We start from the raw sequence: 21,440 nt of genomic DNA on the forward strand, positions 1-21,440 counted from the left end.
TTGGCATATAGTAATGTAGGTTGAATAAATGCATTCTAACTTCTGTGTACTCTTTTCGAAAGCAAACACTGAGGTGATTACTTATCAGCTATGACTACAGCTTCATGTAGTGGGCTGTGAATAATCCATTTATACATATACAAATAAGTGCATACGTACCTCTTTACAGAGGTAACACATCAGCATCCAAGAAGATCAACAACTAATTGGAAAAATGTGCTCCATGAGTTCTGAAGCTTCAGGATTTTTTCTTTTTTTTTGGCAAGAACCTTTCCAAAATGCAAAACATGATTTTTAAAAACACATTACACTGAACCAAAGTTTTCACAGATGATAGTCCTGATCAACGTGCAAATGATATGGAATAAAGGAAGTACCATGGCACTACCTTTGGAAATTTTCCATGAACAAATTCTTTCATCTTCCTGTTTTGGGGCCCATTGAATGATTCCTAGAGGTATCATGAACCATTATTAGTCTAATGACCTTCAGTTCAGGGACTGTCTTCTACTCTTAGCTGTTAAAGAAAAGGCAGAAGCCAACTGCTTCTGAGTTTGTTATCTTTCCCTGCATAGAAACAGACAGGTCTCTTCAGAGTCTGACTTGGCAGTAGTCAAGACATCATTTGTCACTAAGACAATGGGTCAAAATGTGTGTTTGCTAACTCAAGCCCTTTACCTTATTTGCAATACTCTTATTCACAGAGAAGGAAAACAACAACAAAATGGTTCTTTGGCATTTTAAGTTACTTTTGCTATCGAGTTTGAAAGGCTCAATTTTTGTAATTAGTTTCAATCAATTATGCTGAAGACAATTTATGTAAGTCTATCACCTCCAGAATCCAGGTAAAAAATCTCTTCTAAAGCCACATGTGTTTGAATTAATGAAATGCCAAGTCAAATCAAAACAGGATCTCATGGTTTAAAGCTATTAAGATTTGTTAGCCCATGAGTAGGAAAATGAAATTCCTTCAGAAATTTATTTACACATAACCCTTGTGTGCAAATTAATAAAGTCAAGCCCTGAACCCTGAGTATTCATAGTCCTTTAGTTACTTCGAAAACCCTGAGGCTGAAGGAATTCTCATTTTGCAGTTGAGGAAACAGGTTCATAGAGATCAGGTAGTACACCCCAAATCACATGGTTCACGAACCCCAAGCAGTCTAAAGGACTGCAATCTCTTTATGATTGCGTGCACATTTAGGGTAAATTCCTTGGTTATAACAGAACTGTTCTGGTAGCCGCAGGCAAACTTCTATGGAAATTTGTTAATTCAAGACACCAAAAAGGAAAGTATCAAATTGCCAGGGTGGGGTGGGGATAAAAATCCAACCCTTAAAACATTTGTGTAGTCAGGTAGTCACTTCGGAAATATTTCAGCTGAAAAACTGCTGTGCAAGCTCTAATTACTAATACAGGTGGGATCAATCCTCACCCTCCATTCCCCCTAAGACTTGAGGGACATTTCAATCACTGGAGCCTCGTGATACTTGTGAAAACAAAAACAAATGTATTTTTGTGACTTGGTCTCCCCAAATCTTACTATCCAGGAAAAAAATATAAAAGTAACTATTTCCACCTACTTTTTAAAATTCATTTGTTTGATATATAATAACTTGGGGAAGAACAGTCTATTAAACATCATGAAATTTCTTAACTGTTTAATGGTTACAGTTTTATTTTATAAACGCACTATGTTAGCAAGTCCTCTGACATATTACTATAATAAATACTGCAAAAAGTGTTCACTTGTTCACTTGTCAGGCTCTTCACTCACTGCAGTTAATGCACTATTGAAATCCCAATACCTATTTCCAAGCTATTTACCAGGAAACGCGTAAGTCTCAAGTACTTCTGCTAATAGATATTTTTGCCTCTTAAACTGAGATACGGTCGCAAATATTGAATTACTTTGTTCCTTTCCAAGGATTGCTTATTTTATTGCTCATTTTATTCAGGGGCATTGAATTTATGCTCAATGTAATTGGACTAAAAGCATGCGCAAAACTGATCAACCTCTCCTTTCTGAGCGTTTGGGGAGTACAACTTTCAGAAGAAGGAAAGCGATTTCTCCCGGGGTTCCTTTGGCGTCGCAACTGGGTTACTCTGAGCTGCGCAGGGGCCCTGTGCGGACCCACAGGGACATTAGGCTGCAGTTGCCTGCCTTTGCAGTTTCAGGCGACGAGTGCGTGGAGACTCTTTCTGACCCTAAGTAGTGTACGAGGTGCCCGTTCAGAGAGCACCCTTCTAAACATTTTACACTGGTGGTGCAGTCTGGAGGCCACAGAGCTCTTGGGAAAGCACTCGGGGCAGAGACAGCAAGTTGCGGTGATTACCACGTCTCCCACGAACAGCCTTTGCTTCCTACTGGAGGTGGGCGGGGACACGAGGCTGCCTAGTCCCGGGGCTTGGAGCTCTACTCCGCTTTCCCCAACTGAAAGACTGTGGAAACACGCAGAACTCAGGCGGCTGCAGCAACAGCTATTTTCCGCTCTCCAGACTCGCTCTTCCGCCTGCGCTGCCCCTCCCCCTCCACGCAGGAACCTGCGCCCTTGTCGCTCCCGCGCTTCTCTTCTGCCGCCCGCAGAGGCCTGCCTTTTATAGGCGCTGCAGCCAATGAGCGTCCTCCTCTCCTTGTGCCCGCCCGCCCGGCCAATCGCCGCGCCCCTTGTGTAATCTTCGGCTTCTCGGCAGCTCTCGGCTATTTTCGCTGTTGCTGGCTTTTTCAGGAGCTGCTCGCTTGCAGCCAGAGACGCTGCTTTTTTTTCCGGGTTCGGAGCCGTTCCGGATGCTTTAGGCTGCCGGATGTCTGATCTCCGGATAACTGAGGCGTTTCTGTACATGGATTATCTGGTAGGTGTGGGGCAGGGGTGGCTGTCGCTTCCCGGGTCTCACAGTGCCCGATGGCTCCTCGCCTATGGGAGCAGCCTTTTGCTTTCTTTCTTTGGGATGGGATGCCTTTGGGGTTCTTTTCCCCGCAGCCGGCTCTGAAGCTGTGCCCGGGACTCGGAGGGGCAGCAGCCAGGGAGGTTGGGTGGTGAGGATGACAGGTAAAGGTGTGGCGGGGTCCAGCCGGGTGAGGGTCGCGCGGGGCTGCCTGAGCGATGGGGCCGCCACGGCGGCGGGGCGTCTTCTACCAGCGGTCGGTTTCCTAGCTTCGCTCTGCGCTCCCCTTGGAGGACTTTCCGGGGAAGCTGGAGTTTTCCGCTCTCCCTTAGTAGAACTCCAGGTGCTATTAAAGAGCCATAACCAGAATGGCTCACTAAGTGCCCGGCAGCTCTGGTCATTTGGTTGCTATTAGATCTCTAAAGCAATGACCTCGGTCTCGGCGGGATTTTAAATACACATTACCATAAAGTAGCCAGAAGTAAACTACACTGCAACCTGGTTAGAGCAGGATTGGGTCGGGGCATTGCCGCATGGGTCCAGTGGTGGTGCACGCCGGTTTCTCAGCGCACGGATTGAAACCCAGCTGCCTTTTAGGCCAGACTTGAGAAGTTTAAGTGGGAGGTGTCAGCGAGATGCGGGAACTGAACGTTATCGTAAAATTTGACTCGTGTGTTTGTGGAATTATGCAAGCACCGTGTTTTGTTCCAGAAATTATATTTCCCCGGAGCTGCCTGTTTGTGGTCAAGCGGATTCTCTTTTACATGAGCTGTGTTCGATCCTTTACAATTACTGTGTTTACTGGGTTAGACCGAACCGCTATTGCCCTGCAGAGCTGAAGTAGACGTTAGAAGCATTGACCCTCCTGTCGTCTTGTTGGACAAATGCACTCGGTTTTCGACTGCAGATTGACCTGGCAGAGATTTGCCAGTGCCTTCTAGGAATTACACTCAAGGCTGTACTGAGAAAGACTGAATGCTTTTGTGATCAAGAAACACTGGGCAAGGGCTGGTTTCCTACTTATCTGTGTATTTGGGCTTTTTTTTTTTTTTTTTCCAGTGTACACGAATAAAATGTTTCTCCTAAAGCTGCATAGCTTGATGAACGTGTGGGGACGGGTGGTGACTGCAGCTAATGCATGACCTTGTGAATGGAACTGAGTAAAAAATTCTGAGTTTAAATTCTCTTCTTTGGTTCATTTGTTGATAGTCGCAACTTCCTCTTTCTTGGTGATAAAGGGATGTTATCCACCACTACTGTAGCTGGCTAAGTGGGTTATCTGATTATGGAACATTCTTTTAAAATACAAGGTGCCCTATTGGTTAAGAGATTTGCAAATGTAACCTAGACAATTATTTTCTGGTTAAATGATTAATTTGCAGCTTGTCTTATGCAGTACTATGGTTTTTCCTTGCAGTCTACCCAAATAAAAGTCAAACTTTGTTGAGGATAATTGTCCAATAGGAAAGGGTGATATTATCTATACTACTGACAACTAATTTGGAAATGTAAGTAGTGCTGAAAAGGAATTCAGGTGGTTCTGATCATTTTATTTACTGAATGTGTTTTAAATTTGCAAATTGCATCACAAAGCTGCCTTTGAGGTGCCAAGCCCAACAAGCATTTAGTGAAAACAGTGTTGAAAAGTCTGGGTTACTCAAGTTAACCTCCAACTGGACTTGGTCTGAGGGAAGGTGGATGAATATTTGTGGGCGAAATTAGCCTAAAAGCAGGTTAATTTCTTTGCCAGTTTACTAAGAGCTTTGTATCAAAATCAGTGACTCCAATTTTGAGTTGGTCTGTTTTACATGTGAACTGGAGGCCTAAACAAACAAAAAAAACCCAAAACAAAAACGGCCCTCCTGAGATGGTTGTATTGTGTTTACTTTTTGTTTATCAACTTTACAGAGAAAATGATGTTGCACATCACTCCTTTCCTCCTGCCTTTTACATTGACTTGTTTGCTTATGCATACTTTTGTATGGTGTTCATTAAAAGCCCTATTTCTGAAAAATAAAAATCAATCTCTTTGACTGCATCTGGGATCTTATTTTTAAAATAAATCAATTCCCAGGTTCTTTTACTTCCAGGAAAAAAAAAAAAAGTTCTTTCGTTCCAAGGTGGACTCCAGATTTTGCTGAGTGTACTCAAGTAAGTGCCCTTACCATGCACTTGACAGGTAGGATGGCATATGGCTTTTCTCTTTATTCAGTATTCCACTTTCTTGTTGCTGTTGGGAGAGTTGTGTGTGTATTGTCCGTTGTTCTTTGGGCTGGTTGTCATCACTTAACCTTTCTAATTTAGAGGAGAGTGGAAAGGAAGAGAAAGGTAGAGGTGCTATTTTTAGCAGCTTTTAATAGGATTGAGATGGTAAAACAGATGAAGGAGCTCTCTGATCTTAGAGGTTGCTGTTGATTTCTTAAATGTTTTCAGAGGTGACAGTCAAGGGCAGGTGATAGAACCATAACATTTAAGATGAGGTTTTTATTGACTTGAGGGAAATAGTGATTACTTGCAAATCCTAAATAATTATATGTATGAGCTGGTGCAATGCCTGGCACATAATTAGGGCTGATACTTATTTGTTGAATGGAATGAGTGGAGTTGGGAGGGACGGTTCTACTTTCCTCACCTGCTTCTAAACAGAAGATAGTATCTTGTTTGGGTTAGGTGTTTTGTTCTGGGGAATGCAGAATGTATCCTTTACACTTAACTTTAAGATTATCAAGATAGACTTTGTTTAGCCAAGTTGGCAATTTAAGCATAAAAATCTGTTTTCCAGCTGGTGCTGGCATCTTCCTAGGAGGCCACACACCTCTCCCCCTTTTTCTGGTAGAGTTTACAGGCCATGTTCACACCTGTGAGGTCTTTGGGTAAAAATTTGGCCTTTGTCCTAGCAGGCAGTACCAGAATCATTCTTTCTCTTTCTCAGGTAGAACTTGTAGGACAACGTGCAGAGCTTTTTGGATGAAGAAGGACAAAAACACATTTACCAGATTTTTGAGGGAGGTTGGACATGATGAACTTCTAGATTCCTTTCAGTCTCCACTCATATGTTGACTGGTTTGGATTTGACCCTTTTCCCCATTGTGCTCTCAAACTAGCAACAATAAAATTGGTTATGTTCCATGTAATGCCAGGGATGATTAAATGAGATGAGGGAAAGTTATTAAAAAAGAGCACATATATACAATGAAATATTACTCAGCCATAAAGAATGATAAAATTATGGCATTTGCAGGCAAATGGATGAAATTGGAGAATATCATGCTAAGTGAGATAAGCCAATCTCAAAAAGCCAAAGGAAGAATGATATCGCTAATAAGTGGATGATGACACATAATGGGGGGAGGGAAGGGTTAGTGTTAGGGTTAGAGTTAGGGTTAGGGAGGGGGGCAAATATGGAGGAAGGAAGGACTGTATAGAGGGAAAAGAGGAGTGGGGGGAAGGGAAAAAATAACAGAATGAATCAAATAACATTACTCTGTGTAAATTTATGATTACACCAAATGTATGCCTTTATGCCATGTACAAACAGAGAAACAAACATTGTTTACAATAAAAAAAATTTGTTTACAATAAAAAAATACATTATAAAAAACAAAAAAAACAAACAAAAAAAATAAAACGGTAGTGTTATTATGATTATGTTGCTGATATTATGATTCTTGTGGAATGACTTCTTAGTGATAAGTATTGGATTGCCTTTTAGATTAGTCTCAATATATGGAAAAATTGGGAGTGGTAATCAGCATGCAGAAAGTCATAAGAATCTTTTGAGGATTATTAATACTTATAAAAATCTCACATTCTGATATTTTTCATGAACCCAGTCCAACAAATAATTTCACAGAACCTACTTTGTGCATGGTCCTGAAAGTTATGGGGGATGGTTTATGATGTCCTTTTGGTGGCATGACTGGTAGGCATGTGACTTTTGGGGACCCTTTGCCTGGACAGTTTGAAGAAGGCATATAGGGGAAGAGGTGACTTTTGGTGTGCTTCTTTGCTTTCTAATTTGTTTCTCTTTTATGTATTTCTTTGTTTTATTGCAAACTACAATTTAAAATTAGACTTGCAATTGTGACAAGTAAAAACGCTTGATTAATCTTGGCTGCTAATCGTCAGTTAATATTCATTGCCTTTGCATATTGTGTTGGGATTTACTATGGTTAATTTAATGAAATTTCTTCTTTGTATCAACTGGTGAACTTGGCCTAGTTTCCTTGTCATGGCTTGTGTTTGCCATGATAAAAATCTATCTCAGTAGGGAAGATCTGGTAAGAGACTTGGGTGGATCATCACAAATCCATCACCATAGAAAGGGTAAAAACAAGTTAAGCAACCAACCAAGAACAGAAACTCATGATATGCTACAAAGGGCAGAGCCCATAGGTATTAGCTAAGAAGGTTTAAAGAGGCCCATTTGAAAAAAGGATTGAGGACACATTTGTGATTTTATGTGATGTTCAATTACCTCTGATCTAAACTTCTTTATTGATAAAGCATGCATTTTTAACTTAGAGTGACTGAATATTATAAACTGTATTTATTATGATCAACTATAAAGTAATATAGGTCAGACACTTTAGTCTTAACCTCAACTGGATTGTGCAGTTTATTCTTCCTTTATTAGTAACTTATGAGATGATGTGAATCTGATAAACAGAGACCTACCACTTGTAAACTACACAGCAGTTTTAAGAAAACTCATGCTATTACGTGTTTGGGATTAGGTAGGAACCTTACTACAAAGTTATTAAGTCTGGCTCCTAAGCTTCCATTGCTCCAGTCTTATAGTATGAGACCAAGGAGGGGATACACAGGGACTGACTTGTGTCCTGTAGGCGCTTGCATTCTGAAGGATGCCTAAGCTACATGCTGGTTGGCATATGTGCAGTGAGCCCGAAGGGGAGGAGTTAAGTTTATGTATTATGATTTGGTGCCTTGCTGTGGTGATGTGGAGGTAGTGGGACCTGTAAGAGGCAGGACCTATTGGAAGTTCTTAGGTCAATTGGGTGTGTGACTTTAGAGGGGAAGTTGGGACCTCAAGCCTCTCTGTCTTTCCTAGTTTTTTGAGATCTGACCTTTTCTTCCCCACATGTTCCTGTCACCACGATGCTCTCACCAGAGCCCAGATGATGTTGGTGTTGTACCCTTGAATTTTCTGAACTGTGAGCTAAATAAACATCTTATCTTTTTAAAGTAAGCCTGCCTCAGGTATTTCATTATAATAATGAAAAATAGATTCATAGAGGGTTAACTCAATAAACATTTATTGAGCATTTATTATAAGCAGACAACATTGTAAATGATTTTCACATGTAGTGGCACTAAACTAAGACTAAAGAAAGTTGTTATTTTCTCAAGTTCATGCAGCTAGGAGGTAGTTGAGTTGGTACTGAGAGCTATTGGAATGCACTTGAAATTTTTATGACGTTTCATGTAAGTGCAGTTGTCCCTCTATATTCTGGGATTCTGCATCTGTGGATTCAACCAACCATTGATCAAAAATATATGAAAAAAAATGCACCTGTTCTAACCATGTACAGACTTTTCTAGTTGTTATTCCCTAACGTATACAACAAGTATTTATGTAACACTTGCATTGGGTTAGGTGTAAGTAACATAGGGATGTGTTCAACTATATGGCAGTATGTGCATAGGTTATATGTAAATACTGTGCCCTTTTATATAGGAGACTTGAGCATCTGTGGGCTTTGGTATCTTTGCAGTGGGAAGGGGTGTCCTGAAATCAGCTCCCTGTGGGTATCAAGGGACAACTCCACTATACTTAAGTAATTGGGTACTGAAAAGTGTTCCTTGACCACTGCCACATTAAAGCAGGAGCCTTAAGCAGGTTGGCTGATGCTCCCTCCTTCTCAGGGACTCAATCCTGCCAAGTTGCCATTAGAGAGAAGGCTGACTGGGAATAGAACTATGCTGTGCTGAGCCCCCACCCCCACCCCCACCCCCACCCCACTCCAGTGCCCTTATTGTGCTAACTGAGGTGGTCTTCAGACTCACATGCTCCCTCAAATGACCACAAATGGATTTCTGGACATCCTTGTTACTCAGCCCCACGGTGTCACTTTCAGGAGTACGTTCCTGCCTGCCACAACCCTATTTCCTTTTGAAGAGGTTCCTTAGGATCTGTTGTTTACCAAGTGCCTGGGAAGTGAGGCTCAACCCAGCACATTCTAGGACACAAGTAGATTTTAACTTACAGACTTCAATTGGACAAAGTCTCTGGATGATATTAACGATAAGGGATTTATTTCTTCTTTTATGGTAGACTGGAGAGAAGGAAAGATTTTTAGGTTTGATCACTGCATTGTAGATAACAAATATCAGGGAGTTTCCCCTGATAGTTCCTACAAATGAAATTAAGTATGGTGTATTAGCAGCTTTTCATTACTATGACATAAATGAGGCAGGCTATTTTATGAAGAAAAGATGTTTGTTTTGGCTCATACTTCTGCAGGTCCAAGGTCAAGGGGCCTCATCTACCAGTGCCCTTATTGACAGATTCCTGCAATGTTGCAGCACATCACATGGCAGGGACAGCTTGCATGCTTGTGTCTATATAGTCTTCTTCTTATAAAATCACCAGAATTTAATTATGTGGCCATACCCTAGTGACCTTATTTAATCCTAACCACTTCCCAAAAACCTCACCTGTAAATACCATGGTTGGATTAAGTTTCCATCCTTTTAATCCATTTATATAAGACTTTAGGGATTAAACTCCTTTTTGAATTCAGAGGGGACAAGCCATAGTCAGACCCATGGTTTTTTATTTTGGAGTCTTCAGTCCCCTGTAGTTATACTGTGGTATCATCTCAAATGCTTTAGGTGTTTGGATGAGTCTAAGAAGCCCAGCTCTGGTTGAACCTCATCTTCGAGTGTGTGCTAAGTATCTGGGCACATTTACCTGTATGTAGCTGGACTGGCTTCACAGCATAGGATCACAGGACTCACCATAGCCCTGAACTTGGTTTAAGCATCTTTGGTCACCATTTTGAAATTCTTAATTTCTGGCCAAGGTGCTTTGTGTTTTCATTTTGTGCTGGTCCCCACAACGTACATAACTGGTTCTGACTTCCAGTGCTTTAAAGTACAGGCTGAGACTGTAACCTGCAGCAGTGCTGGTTTCCTGACCATCTCAATCACCATTTTATCATGGACTCTAGATTGGTGCTTGGTAGAGGGGGACTATGTACCAAGTACAGTGGAGAGTGTTTTATTTGCCTCACCTAATTTAATCCTTCCAACAGTCCTGCTAACCAGGTATTACTGATTTACGAGAGACTTAGCAACTTAGAAAACAGTGAACTTGAATCCCTAAAAGATTAAGGTTCCACCACAATCCTGTAACCAGTGGCGGGTCAGGGATAGGATATGAGCCTAGAATTTCTGATTCCAAGCCCATGCTTGTGAGCATTGTTAGATGTGATGTACCTATTATAATTATTAATTGTGAGAGGAGCTGAATGAATCATAGATACAATGCTGGAAGTTGACATCTGGGAACTTAGTGACATCGGAGATTCTGCTGGGGATCTGCGTGGGTTTGTGCCTGGAGGTGAGGGTTGGCTCTGATTGTGCTGTCACCTACTCTCTCCTTCGCTTTTTGCATAAATGTTAGCATTCTGCTCTTTGGCTCACAGCCCAAGGTACCTGCATGGTTTTGATATATTTTGATGAGAATATTGAAAGTTGGGTTTTCAGGATAATCTAATTTATTCACTTCATTGCCCCTCTGTTTGCTGGGAACTGTTCTGACCTATGAACTGCTTTCCTCCGGCTAAGGATGTCTACTAATTGTGTCTGTGTCTCGCGGAGAGAGGGATTCCCATGCGTCTTTTTCTTTGCTGGATAGCTGCTTCTCTTACTCTCAGGAATGGGCACAGTAATCAGGAGAGATTTTAGGACCACAGACGAGGGACAGAAGGCCTCCACCTGTACTGAATCTCTTAAATATGGAGCCAAGACATAATGAGATCATTTTGAAGTTTTATTTTTAGTTATGAGTTACTACAAACATTCAGAAAAAGTGTGGAAAATAATGTGTACCTCGTGATTCCACAGGTGTTAATGCTTTGCCATTTTTAACATAAAAACTCTGGTGCTTTTTTTAAAAAAGGAATTTCAATGCCACAGCTAATACCTCCTGCTCCCTGGTGCTTCCTCCTCTGCCTCTCTTGATGTTGACATCCATCTCCAAGTTAGTGGGTATCATTCTCTTGTGTGCTTTTACATTTTTATGATATGTGTATGTATGCATGCAAAACTATATGTAGTAGTGTTTTTTATGTGTTAAAAATTTTATAAAAATTGTAACATACTGCCTTTACCTTTTTGAAAGTTACTTTTTCCCCCGATAATGTTTTTGAGATTAGTAAATATTAATTCATGTAGATCAGTAGATATTTGTTTCATATTTCTGCTTTCGATTTTGCCACTGTGTTATTTGGATTTTGTGAGAAGCTCAAAGAAGGTACTGTGTTAGCTTTGAGGCATGTTTACTAGCTTTTAGCACTACACGTGAATCGTATGCTGTTCAGTGGAATTTTATTATGTATATGTCAACTTTTATTATGACTCATTTATTTTACAGTTTTAAGTGACTTTCTAATAACATATGGATTGAATATATACATATTTTTCCTGGACCATGTAAGGACTGAGATTATTTTGATAACATGTTTATTATTAAAGTAAAGACTTAGTGAAGGAAATTTGGAAAGTACAACAAAGCACAATAAACAAAATATCTACTCCAGCAACCCGTAGATAAACAGATAACATTTGTTTTAGCATGTTGTCTCAGTCTGTATATAGTCTGCTCACCCATATAGAAAAGTGACCTGGTGTAATAATATTCTTTTATGATCTACCTTTTGCACTTATGAACTTTTACATTTTAATTTCTCTTCTGCACTGTGACTTGTTTTGCATTATATTGGTAAACTGTAGCTTACTTACCCACTTTCCCCCTGAATGTTCTGTTTTCTCTAGTTTTGGCTGTTTTAAGAAATGCTGCATTGAACACTGTATATAAACACTTTCAGACTTAAAAAAATCTATACATAGTTTTCAACTGTATCAAAGGTAAATAGTTTCTTATTCTACAGATTTTAACATGTGAATGTACATGGCGAATCTCTAAAAGGGAAGTTGTCTGCATAAGATCAAGTTCCAGAAATAGATTGTTGAATCAGAAAAGATACCTTCATTTTAAAGCTCTTGATATTGATTATATAAATTAATATTTGCAATGCACTTAGAATAGTGTCTGAACATTATCAGCCACTGTTTGTTAAGATGTAGTTATGTCATAAAGTTGGTGATAGCGAGGCTAATTAATATGTATTGAAAATTTACTCTTTGCTTATTTCTGTGGGAAGTGCTTAATGGGCATTCACCTCTTGCTTAGTCCTTTCACCAACCCTGTGAGAGTGTAGGAGCTATTGTTATTTCAGTTTTATGGTTGAGGAAACCAAGGGTCGGGAAAGTGGAGTCATCAGTCATGACTACTTCACTTGTTAGTAGGGTTGGTGACAGGGCTGTTGGTCTTAATCTGTACATACTTTTATTATTGTGACAGAGAAAGAACTGAGTTTGAAGTCCTGTCCCAAGTATTCTACATGTTATCTGTATGATATAAAGTGTTTCTCAAAGTTAGTCCATAGCAACATGGAAAAATCAGTAAACTGTGAAAGTCTTATGTGCCTGAACCTTATAACCGTGTCCAAATGGAGATGTAAAACAGTTCCAGTGCTCTAGAGATCTCCTTGTGTCCCATCTCGGGCAGTATCAGCACAGATTAGTTTTGCCTGATTTTGAAATTTTATGTAAGTGAAGTTTTATATATATATATACACATATATACCGATTTTATTTATGAATATATATGCACATATATGCATATATGAATTTATATAATGAAGTATGTATTATGTAAATTCTTTTTTGTGTGATATCTTTTCATTCAATCTGCCTACAAGATCCATTCATTTTGTTGCACGAATCGGTCATTCTTTTTGTTGCAATTTAATAATCTATTGTATGAATATACCATTACTGATTTACCTATTCTTTTGTTGATGAGCATTTTGAATATGTGGAATAAAGTTGCTAAAAACATTTTTATATGGAAATAAGCAACCATTTCTGTTGGATACATACCAGTAGTGGAATTTCAGGGTCATAGGGCATATGTACATTTAGGTTCACTAAACATTGCTAAACATTTTTCCAAAGTGATTGTACCAATTGGACTCTAGTGTTAGAGACTCCCAGTACTCCATATCCCTTACTGATATCTTCATATTTTGGATCATTTTATTTAGCCATTCTGATGGGTGTGTATACCAAAGAAACTTGAAGTTACTTAGAGCTACTTCCAGATGTCCAGGCATGAGAATAAAATGGCAAAAGAGAATTATAAGACAGCTTTAAAAAAATTGGAAAAGTTATTGGCTTATTTTGAAATATCCCCATTATAATATTCAGTTGTATGACTCATTTGAAAATTCTCATGTACCACAGAGTACTTTGGGAGACAGTCAACCTGACTCTGTTCCTGGCTTTGATATCCAGTGTGGGAAATGGGCAAACCAATAAATGTCACTCACCTTGGTTTCTTCATCTATAAAAATGATGGCATTAGTTAGAAAAATCTCAAATCTCTTTTATTTAAAAAAAATCCTCAGTCATTTCATATCCTTTTGGTACAGTATCTTTGTCTTCATTCTCTTTTCTTAATTCTGTGGTTTAACTTATTAAACTTTGTGTAATTTATCATTCATTACTTAAACTAAATTTTTTTTAAAAATAAGCTTTTATGTTCTAGTGCTGTCCTGGGCCCTAGGGATATACAAGTGAATAAGACCCTGATCTGTCCTCAGGTTGCTTTTGTACTCTTATACAATGAAAAAGAAGCAATCACAGTTTGGAATAGCATAGTGTATCTAGAGAGAAATACAGGTTGCTAAGGCAGTACATGAAAGGCAAACTTAACCTCTACTTGAGGGCCAGGGAGCACTTCCCAGAGGAGTCCTTTTTGATCTGCAGTCTTGAAGTTGAGAAGAGTTGGCCCAGTGACAGGCAGGGCCCCGGCCAGGCAGGGAGCAGCTGTGCAGAGGCTTGGAAGTAAGTGACCTTGTGACTTCAAGGGCTCTGTGTGACTATGGTAGGGTTTGGCACAGTGGCTAGACATGAGCCTGCAGAGCCCAGCTGGGGTCACATCATGGAAACTGTAAAAGTTAGCCCAGAGTGACATAGTCAGATTGGGCACCATGTAGAGAAAGATCAGAAAGGATGGGCCACTGCAGCTAGGCTGGTTTAGGGCAACGTCCTGACCAGAAATGAGATGAGGGTCTTCACAACCTGGTAAGGGCAGGAAGGATGCAGAGAAGTGGATGGATTTAGTAACATTTAAAAATCATTGGAATTTTGTAATTGGGTATGAAAGATGAGAACAGAAGTGATCTCAGGGATAATTCCCAGGCTTGGGGGTTGAACATTGTTCTGATTATCTGTTACCAAGTAACAAATAACCTCAAAACAGTGGCTTAACACAATAACAGGAATTTATTTTATGCCGGAATCTGGAGGTTGACTGGGTCAACTAGGCAATTCTTGCCTAAGATCTCTCAAGAAGTCATACTTAGATGGTGGCCAGGAGCATTTTCTTTGCACATGTTTGGTACCTGGGAGAGAACTTCAGAACAACTGGGCACAGGACAAGTAGACTCCTGGGGTGTTGCTGTGTGGTCGTTCTGTGTGATGGCCTCAGGGTGATTGGACTTCTTCTGTGGAGGCTGAAGGATTATAAAGCATTGTACCAAGGAAACTGGTAAAACTGCCTGGTCTTTTCTAACCTCCTACTATTGGAGATGCACATCCTTTCTACTATGTTCTCTTCATCATGACTGTCACAAAGGCATGCTCAGGTTCAGGGGCGGGAGACCGACATCTCTTGGTGGAAGGAAGGTTGAAGAATTTGTGGGCATGTTTCCAAAGCACTCCAAGCATGGAGGTGGCTAATGGGGTCACACACTGTAATGGGTAACACCTAAAGGAACGTCAAGTTGGGAGGAAAAGTGAGGCATTAGATTTTGGAGTGACTGAATTTGAGCTGCTTGTTTAAAATCAAGCTACAATTTTAAGTAGGAGGATGAAAATAGATGAGAGTCGTAGATGTAGTTAAAAATAGTACCTAACTTTTATTGTTACTTGCTATATACTGTACCATACTATATTATCATCACTTGAGAAACAGTGCTAAGTTTTTTCCATACATTATTCATTTATATTATAATTTTAGAGATTAGAAAACAGACTTTCATGCCCAAGACATGAAAGAGCCAGAATTTGAACCTGGAGCTGGCTAATGTCTGAGCTTTCCTGTCCATTCAGGCAGTACCAGAAGATAACCCACATGTGACAGTTGGGATGTGCAGTGTGGAAAGAACCCTGAGGAAAACCAGAGCCTCCGTCACTACTAGCACATAGTAGGTACGGGAGTTTTTATAGCATCACCAACCTCAAAAAGGAGTCTGGGAGAAAGAACTGTAAGATTAGAAGAGAACCAGGAGCCTGTAGGGTCAAGCAGGCTGAGGAGACAGACTATTTCTGGAAGGAGGAAGTGACCCATTTTGTCCAACATTGCCCGGAGATCATGGTAGATAATTGTGAAAATGACCACTGAATTCTCATCAGTGGTGACCTTGGGTGGAGGGTTGAGGGCTGCGGGTTAAGGAGAGGGGGTGGTGAAGCGCTGCCATTCTTGCAATACGTTTCACCCTGGAAGAGAAGGAAGAGGACGGAACTGGAGGGGCAGGAAGAGTTGGGGCGTTTCTCCTGAAATGGGCTTAGAGAGGTCGAATGCTGGTGAAGTAGAATGTGAGGTCTTCTTGAGTGTGACTGCAATATGGGGGGAGGAAGGTGGAGGTGAGTAGGACGGAAAAGGCTGCAGTGAAGAAGGAGGTTGAGGGTTGACCAGGGAAACAGAAGGGGTGGTTGCTGTGTGTGGTGTCGAAGTCATTGTGACTTAACAGTGACGCAGATCTAAGTGGTTGAGATTTTATTTTCTTCCAACCCTTGTGACTATCTAGATGTAGTTTCAAGAAGGCTTTGGTTTTTCTAAGGTGACTTGATGGGCAGACAGTGGGGCCAGGGAATGAAGGACACGGTAAGAAAATGGTCGAAGTGATAGTGAGATCTGGGTTAATGGAAAGGCGGGAGGGGCACAAATAGAAAGTAGAGTATGCAAGGGAACCACGGTTCTGATGAGACTGCACAGTAAGTGTCCGGGGTACCTGTTAGAAAACACGAGGGAGAGAAGGTCCCGTGCTGTCAGACAGTAGGAATTTAAGATTGCAGTGGTAGACCAGTTCCCCAAGGGGAAACTCCAGTGTGTAGCAGGCAGCGAGTAAGACAGGCAAGTCCAAAGATGGGAGAAAAAATGCAGCCATGATCATCCTCATGGATAGTGAGGCCACCATGACCATGGCTGGGCTTGGGTTGGAGTGAAAGACTGACCAGTCATCAGAACTACAGTGAACAAGGCAAGGTCTGACGATGGAGATCATAAACAAGGGACACCAGAGGTCACTAGCTAGAGTTCATTTTTCTGAGTCTTCAAAGGAGTAGAGGGCTGGGGCTAAGAACTGGAGCATTTGTCTAACAGGCATGAGGACCTGGGTTTGGTCCCCAAACAAAGCAAAATAAAAAAGAGGAGTTTAACCTGGGAGTGGAAGAAGAGTGAGGAGGAGTCCAGGGTGATCTTGAGGGATTGAATTAGGCACAGGTCGAGGGTACATTTAACAGAACTTTTGTGGGTGCAGAGGAGTTTGTTCCTGATTGAGTGCTGTAGGCTTTGGGGTGAACTGGTTGGCGCTACCATTCTGTGAAACTTTGGTAGGTTAACTTTTAAGGGTCTCTTTTCTCATCGGTAGAGGGGCAATAGGAAAAGGAACTACCTCGTGGGTTTGTTTTGAGGATTAACTGATATGATATATGGATTCTTAGAATAGTGCCTGGAACCTCTTTCTCTGCCACCTCTTCTTGCTCTGTCATAGCAGAAGAAACTTAGTGTTTCTGTGGCAAGTGCTTTCCAAGGGCCTGCCTTGTTGATCCTCACAACAACCCCACGAGGTACGGGGTACTGGTGTCCTCTCCATTTTTCCCCGCAGTGTCAAACCTGAGACACAAAAGGATTAAGAAACTTGTTTAAGGAAATTAAGTTAGTAAGTAGTAGAGCTGGCCCGAAAGGCCTTCCTCCTGACCAGTCCTGCACAGGGATGCACCACTGTGACTTCATGGAAGGGCTTGGGAGGGTGAGGACCAGGCAAGCGTGGCTTATGGGAGAAGAGGCCCAGAGAAGGGTGGGGTAAGGATCCCCTCAGCATGAAGGGTGTTTTCCCAGAAGAATTCTATCTCATTTCCTTGGCTGGGAACCTGGGGGAAGGTTAGGCCCACAAGTTGTGCTGTGGAGAATCTTCGTTCCAGTGACTAAATCCAGAGCTCAGTTATTTGACTCTTAAGGCTCTGTTCTTTTCTGTGGAGAATGGTTGCACTTCAGAGGGGTTGTGTTCTCTGGGGAATGGGCATCCTGGACTCTCTCAAGAGACTGTTGCTGCCAGCTTCTGCCACACAACCTGATCTTTTCAGAGGCCTCCCTGGGTTTGTGTCCCTGCTGACACAGCCTCCTAGGGCAGAAAACTGGTGGTGTGGACACAGTCTGGAAGCTGGTGGAGACCCAGGCTGAGGCCTTTCAGCTGGCCTGAGAGCTGCTTGAGAGGTGTGCTGGAGCACTGAGCTTGTTTCCTTGTGGGCAGCCTGTAAAGCTGGCCTCTTAGGATGTCTGGAACAATCGTATAATAATCTGAATGCCTTATTAGTAAGCTAAAATGGCCTGTGTGAGCCTGACCTCTAGCTAATTAAAGTGATCAGTGAGTACAGTATAGAAGAAGTAATTTCCCTCTTTCTCTTATTTAAACCTCCTCCTCTTGTCTTTAACTACAAAAACTGACCTGAGGCTCCTTCCAGGGCTGCCTCTGGGGCTGCCTTAGATACTTTTGCCTTTGAGGCGCAGCACAGAGGTGCCTGGCCAAGGGGCGATCAGGGCTGAAATCCAGCCTCAGCTCAGCTTGCCAAGGCTTCCTTTGTGAGTGGGCACAGAGGTGCCTAATGGGTTAGCCATGACCCTGCCTCAGCCCTTTGTTCCTGCCTCTCACAGGATAAAGCACACTGTCACGTGATGGGCTGGGTTGCAGGCCTCCTACTAGAGTAATGATGTTTTAGTCTATGATGCGCCGCATATGTAATAGTAATCCAATAAGGTTATATTGCCTAGTGAGGGCGTAGCTGTCAATTTGTATAAATATGTTGTATGATGTTCACAAAATGATAAAATCATCCAAGTATGCATATCTCAATGTATCCTCCTGGTTAAGTGATACTATTCTGTGTGTGTGTGTGTGTGTGATTTAAAAGAGAGCTTAGTGCCGTAAGTACTAGTAAAGTGTGTGTTACTATTAAATTGGGACTTGGTGTATAAAAGAGAGACTTACATTACTGTAAACAAGAAAGATTCTAATTATTTTTCCATATCAGCCTTTTAAAAATCTTTCTGCCTCCACCTAACAAGCACAGTGCAGAGTTACTGGGTCAAAGATACTGCAGCTGCTTGTTGGTGTTTTAAGTGGCAGCTATTTCTGATTTACAGGGGTAAAAGGTCCTGGCGTGGCATATGGTGGCCCACATCCGTCCTCAGGCCTGTTCTGCTTACAGCTGTTACGTAAGTTTGGGTGAATGAGGCGGCTCACTTTCACCTGAGTAGGCAAGTTTTCTGAGCTCCTACTCTAGGGTTGTGACTGAACTCTCAGCTCCTCTTTGGTTGGAATCAGGCTGTTTGAAAGTCAGGTTTCTGCTTTTGAGAACTTCTTCCCCTAGCCGGTGATTTATTAGCCTGCTTTTTTTTATCCTTTCTTCCTTTATGAATGGTTCCTGAGAGGCAGTCTGTTGCAGAGGAAAGAGCACTGGGCTGATTTATGGGATAATGTTGCTGTTCTTCATCATTTTGAACATTTCCTGAATGCGACTGATGCGTTTTTCAAGTCACCGTTCTAGATGCAGAAAACCTCTTGTGATTATTGGATTTCTCTTATTTCCTTTTATATAAAGGAACTATACTTATACATAGTTTATCAGTAATATTTCAGTGTAACTTAATTTTCCCAACTTGTTTGGTTTTCAAGTCCATATTTTAAAGAAAAGTAATTTAGATAGGATCCTGAGTTTTCTTTGCATACCTGATTTTTTTTTTTTTTTTTTTTTTTTTTGAAGACCCTTTCTGACCTGGCTTCTGGGATTTAGGTAGGATTGCTTTTTGAGCTAGGGGTACATTCCGACATTATTATTTCTGTGGATGCAGGCTGCCATTTTTCTGCAGCCTGAATGTATAGGAAATAGATTCTATGCTAGCAATATTTTAGTTTTCTCCCAAATGTGTCCTTTTTTGGGGACATCGGATAGCTATGTTGATCATCTTTAGAAATACCCAGAGATGGATATTTTTCACTTCTTGTCTTTTCAGTGTTAATTCTTTGTGTAAATGTATTGAACAAACTGACATGAAGATGTCTGATCATGAAGAAATAGAGATGAAGAATCAAGATTTGTAACAAACTCATGGAAGATTTGCTTCTTTCCTCATCTGTCTTAAGCAGTCCTTTTCTGTTCCCCAAATTCAGGGTTCTTAAGAGTTCATCTCTGAGGCAATGATGATTTATCCCAGTTGCTTTATTATATTATTGCAGGGTGATATTAAAACAACAATAACAGGGCTGGGGTTGTATGTAGCTCAGTGGTAGAGTGCTTGCCTCACATGTGTGAGACACTGGGTTCAATCCTCAGCACCACACAAAAGTAAATAAATAGATAAAACAAAGTTATTGTGTTCATCTACAACTAGAAAAAAGTTAAAAAAACAATGACAGCAATAATAACAAATGAGTATGCTCTGAGTGGATGTGGGAAAGGTGACCAAAATTAACAAGGACTTTGTTTTTCTAAATTATATTTTAATCAGTGTTTATTGCCCAAAATGAAACATAGTAACTTTAGGTCCTTGATTTTAATTCTGGTGTACCATCCTGTGTTAAAATACCTTGCTACAGCATGAAAAAGATCTGCTGGGTTTTAAAACATTCTGTGAAAGATGGAGTCAGATTAGTTTTGTCTTGGAGAAGATAAACCCTCCTCATTCCTTCCTCCCAAACTCTTGTTATTTCTTTCTGCCCAGTTTTTCTCTCTCAAGAAATATTTACTGAAAGCTTAATTTTTTTTTTTTTTTTTGTTGGTGCTGGGGATTGAACCCAGTGCCTTGTGCATACGAGGCAGGCACTCTACCAACTGAGCTTTATCCCCAGCCCGAAAGCTTAATGTTTGATAGGCATTTCCTTTCAGTGTTCCACCTACTGCTCAAAGAGGCAGTCTCTCCTCACTTTTCCATGAGTTATTTAAAAAACATTGTGGGGGTCTCAGATAATACAGGGATAACTCTTTTAACCACAGACGATAGCCTGTAATGTTGAATGTAATGTCTGCCTTTGCTTGTGTGAAAACCCCAGATGATGGACTAGGAAACAGGGTGAACAAACTTTTCCTGAAAAGGTTCAGCTAGTAAAGACTTCAGGCTCTATGGGTCATGTGCTCTGCCTCAACTACTTGACTCTGCTATTGCAGTTCCAAAGCAGCAGTAGACAGATAATAGGTAAACAGGTGGTCATGACTGTGTTCCAATAAAACTTTGTTGGCAAAAACAGGTCTTGCACTGGATTTGACCTGCAGATTGTGGTTTGCTAACCACTGGGCTAGTAGAATAGGATTTACCTTCTCAATGAAGAAAGGCAATATTGCATTCTATTTCTCTTTGGACGGAGTTTTGTAGAAACTTCCAAAATTCTATGAAGAAGTATAACTTTTTGGATTGAGATGCCTATAGAAATATATCCATCCCTTACCTTTAGTTATTAAAAGGTATAAGCACAGACCTACTGTCAGGGGGTCACAGTCTTGAGAAGGCAGAGGCTAGTTTCAGGGTGAGGCAGAACTCTCTTAAGCTGTGTTCATCTGCCTCCAGTAGGAAATGACCAAGCAGAGTCTAGTTCGTCCCTCCCGCTCATGGACATTAAAGAAGGGTTCCTGTGTAAGTGAGAGGTCGACCTGGATGTAAGGTTCCTTTCAACGTCCCCCCTACTTCTCAATCAGGCAGTCTCTTCTCACTTTACCATGAGTTATTTAAAACACATTGTGGTGTAGGGGAAGATTTCAAATATTTCTTTTTTATTTGTTTAAGCAATAGAATTCTTTTTTCCAGCTAACTTTGTGCAGAGCTATGAAACAAACAGGTGATCTTTTATTGTATGTGATATTTAGGAATTTGTATTTAAGATCTGTACTTATATGTTATTATGTATCATTATCACTTAGGACCAAAAACTGTTTTGATGGACACAAAAACCGAATTGAGACGTGGC

The 21,440-nt window shown here is 40.9% G+C and overlaps 1 protein-coding gene across 7 annotated transcripts in view; it reads left to right on the forward strand.

The window, feature by feature from the left end:
* Window positions 1-2,702: 2,702 nt before the first annotated feature.
* The window catches only part of ARL15 (ARF like GTPase 15), a 387,266-nt gene continuing 368,528 nt past the window's right edge, over window positions 2,703-21,440 (forward strand). For 2 of the 7 annotated variants that reach the window (XM_079143490.1, XM_079143488.1), the window contains exon 1: window positions 2,703-2,853. In XM_079143490.1, the coding sequence (XP_078999616.1) occupies window positions 2,806-2,853 (48 nt within the window). In that variant the 5' untranslated portion in view covers window positions 2,703-2,805. The remainder of the gene's footprint in view (window positions 2,854-21,440) is intronic. The other 5 variants (XM_079143486.1, XM_079143485.1, XM_079143489.1 and 2 more) reach the window with 5 other exon arrangements.

This window comes from Sciurus vulgaris (genome assembly GCF_902686455.1).
Source record: "Sciurus vulgaris genome assembly, chromosome: 6".
In the NCBI taxonomy this organism is placed as follows: Eukaryota; Metazoa; Chordata; class Mammalia; order Rodentia; family Sciuridae; genus Sciurus; species Sciurus vulgaris.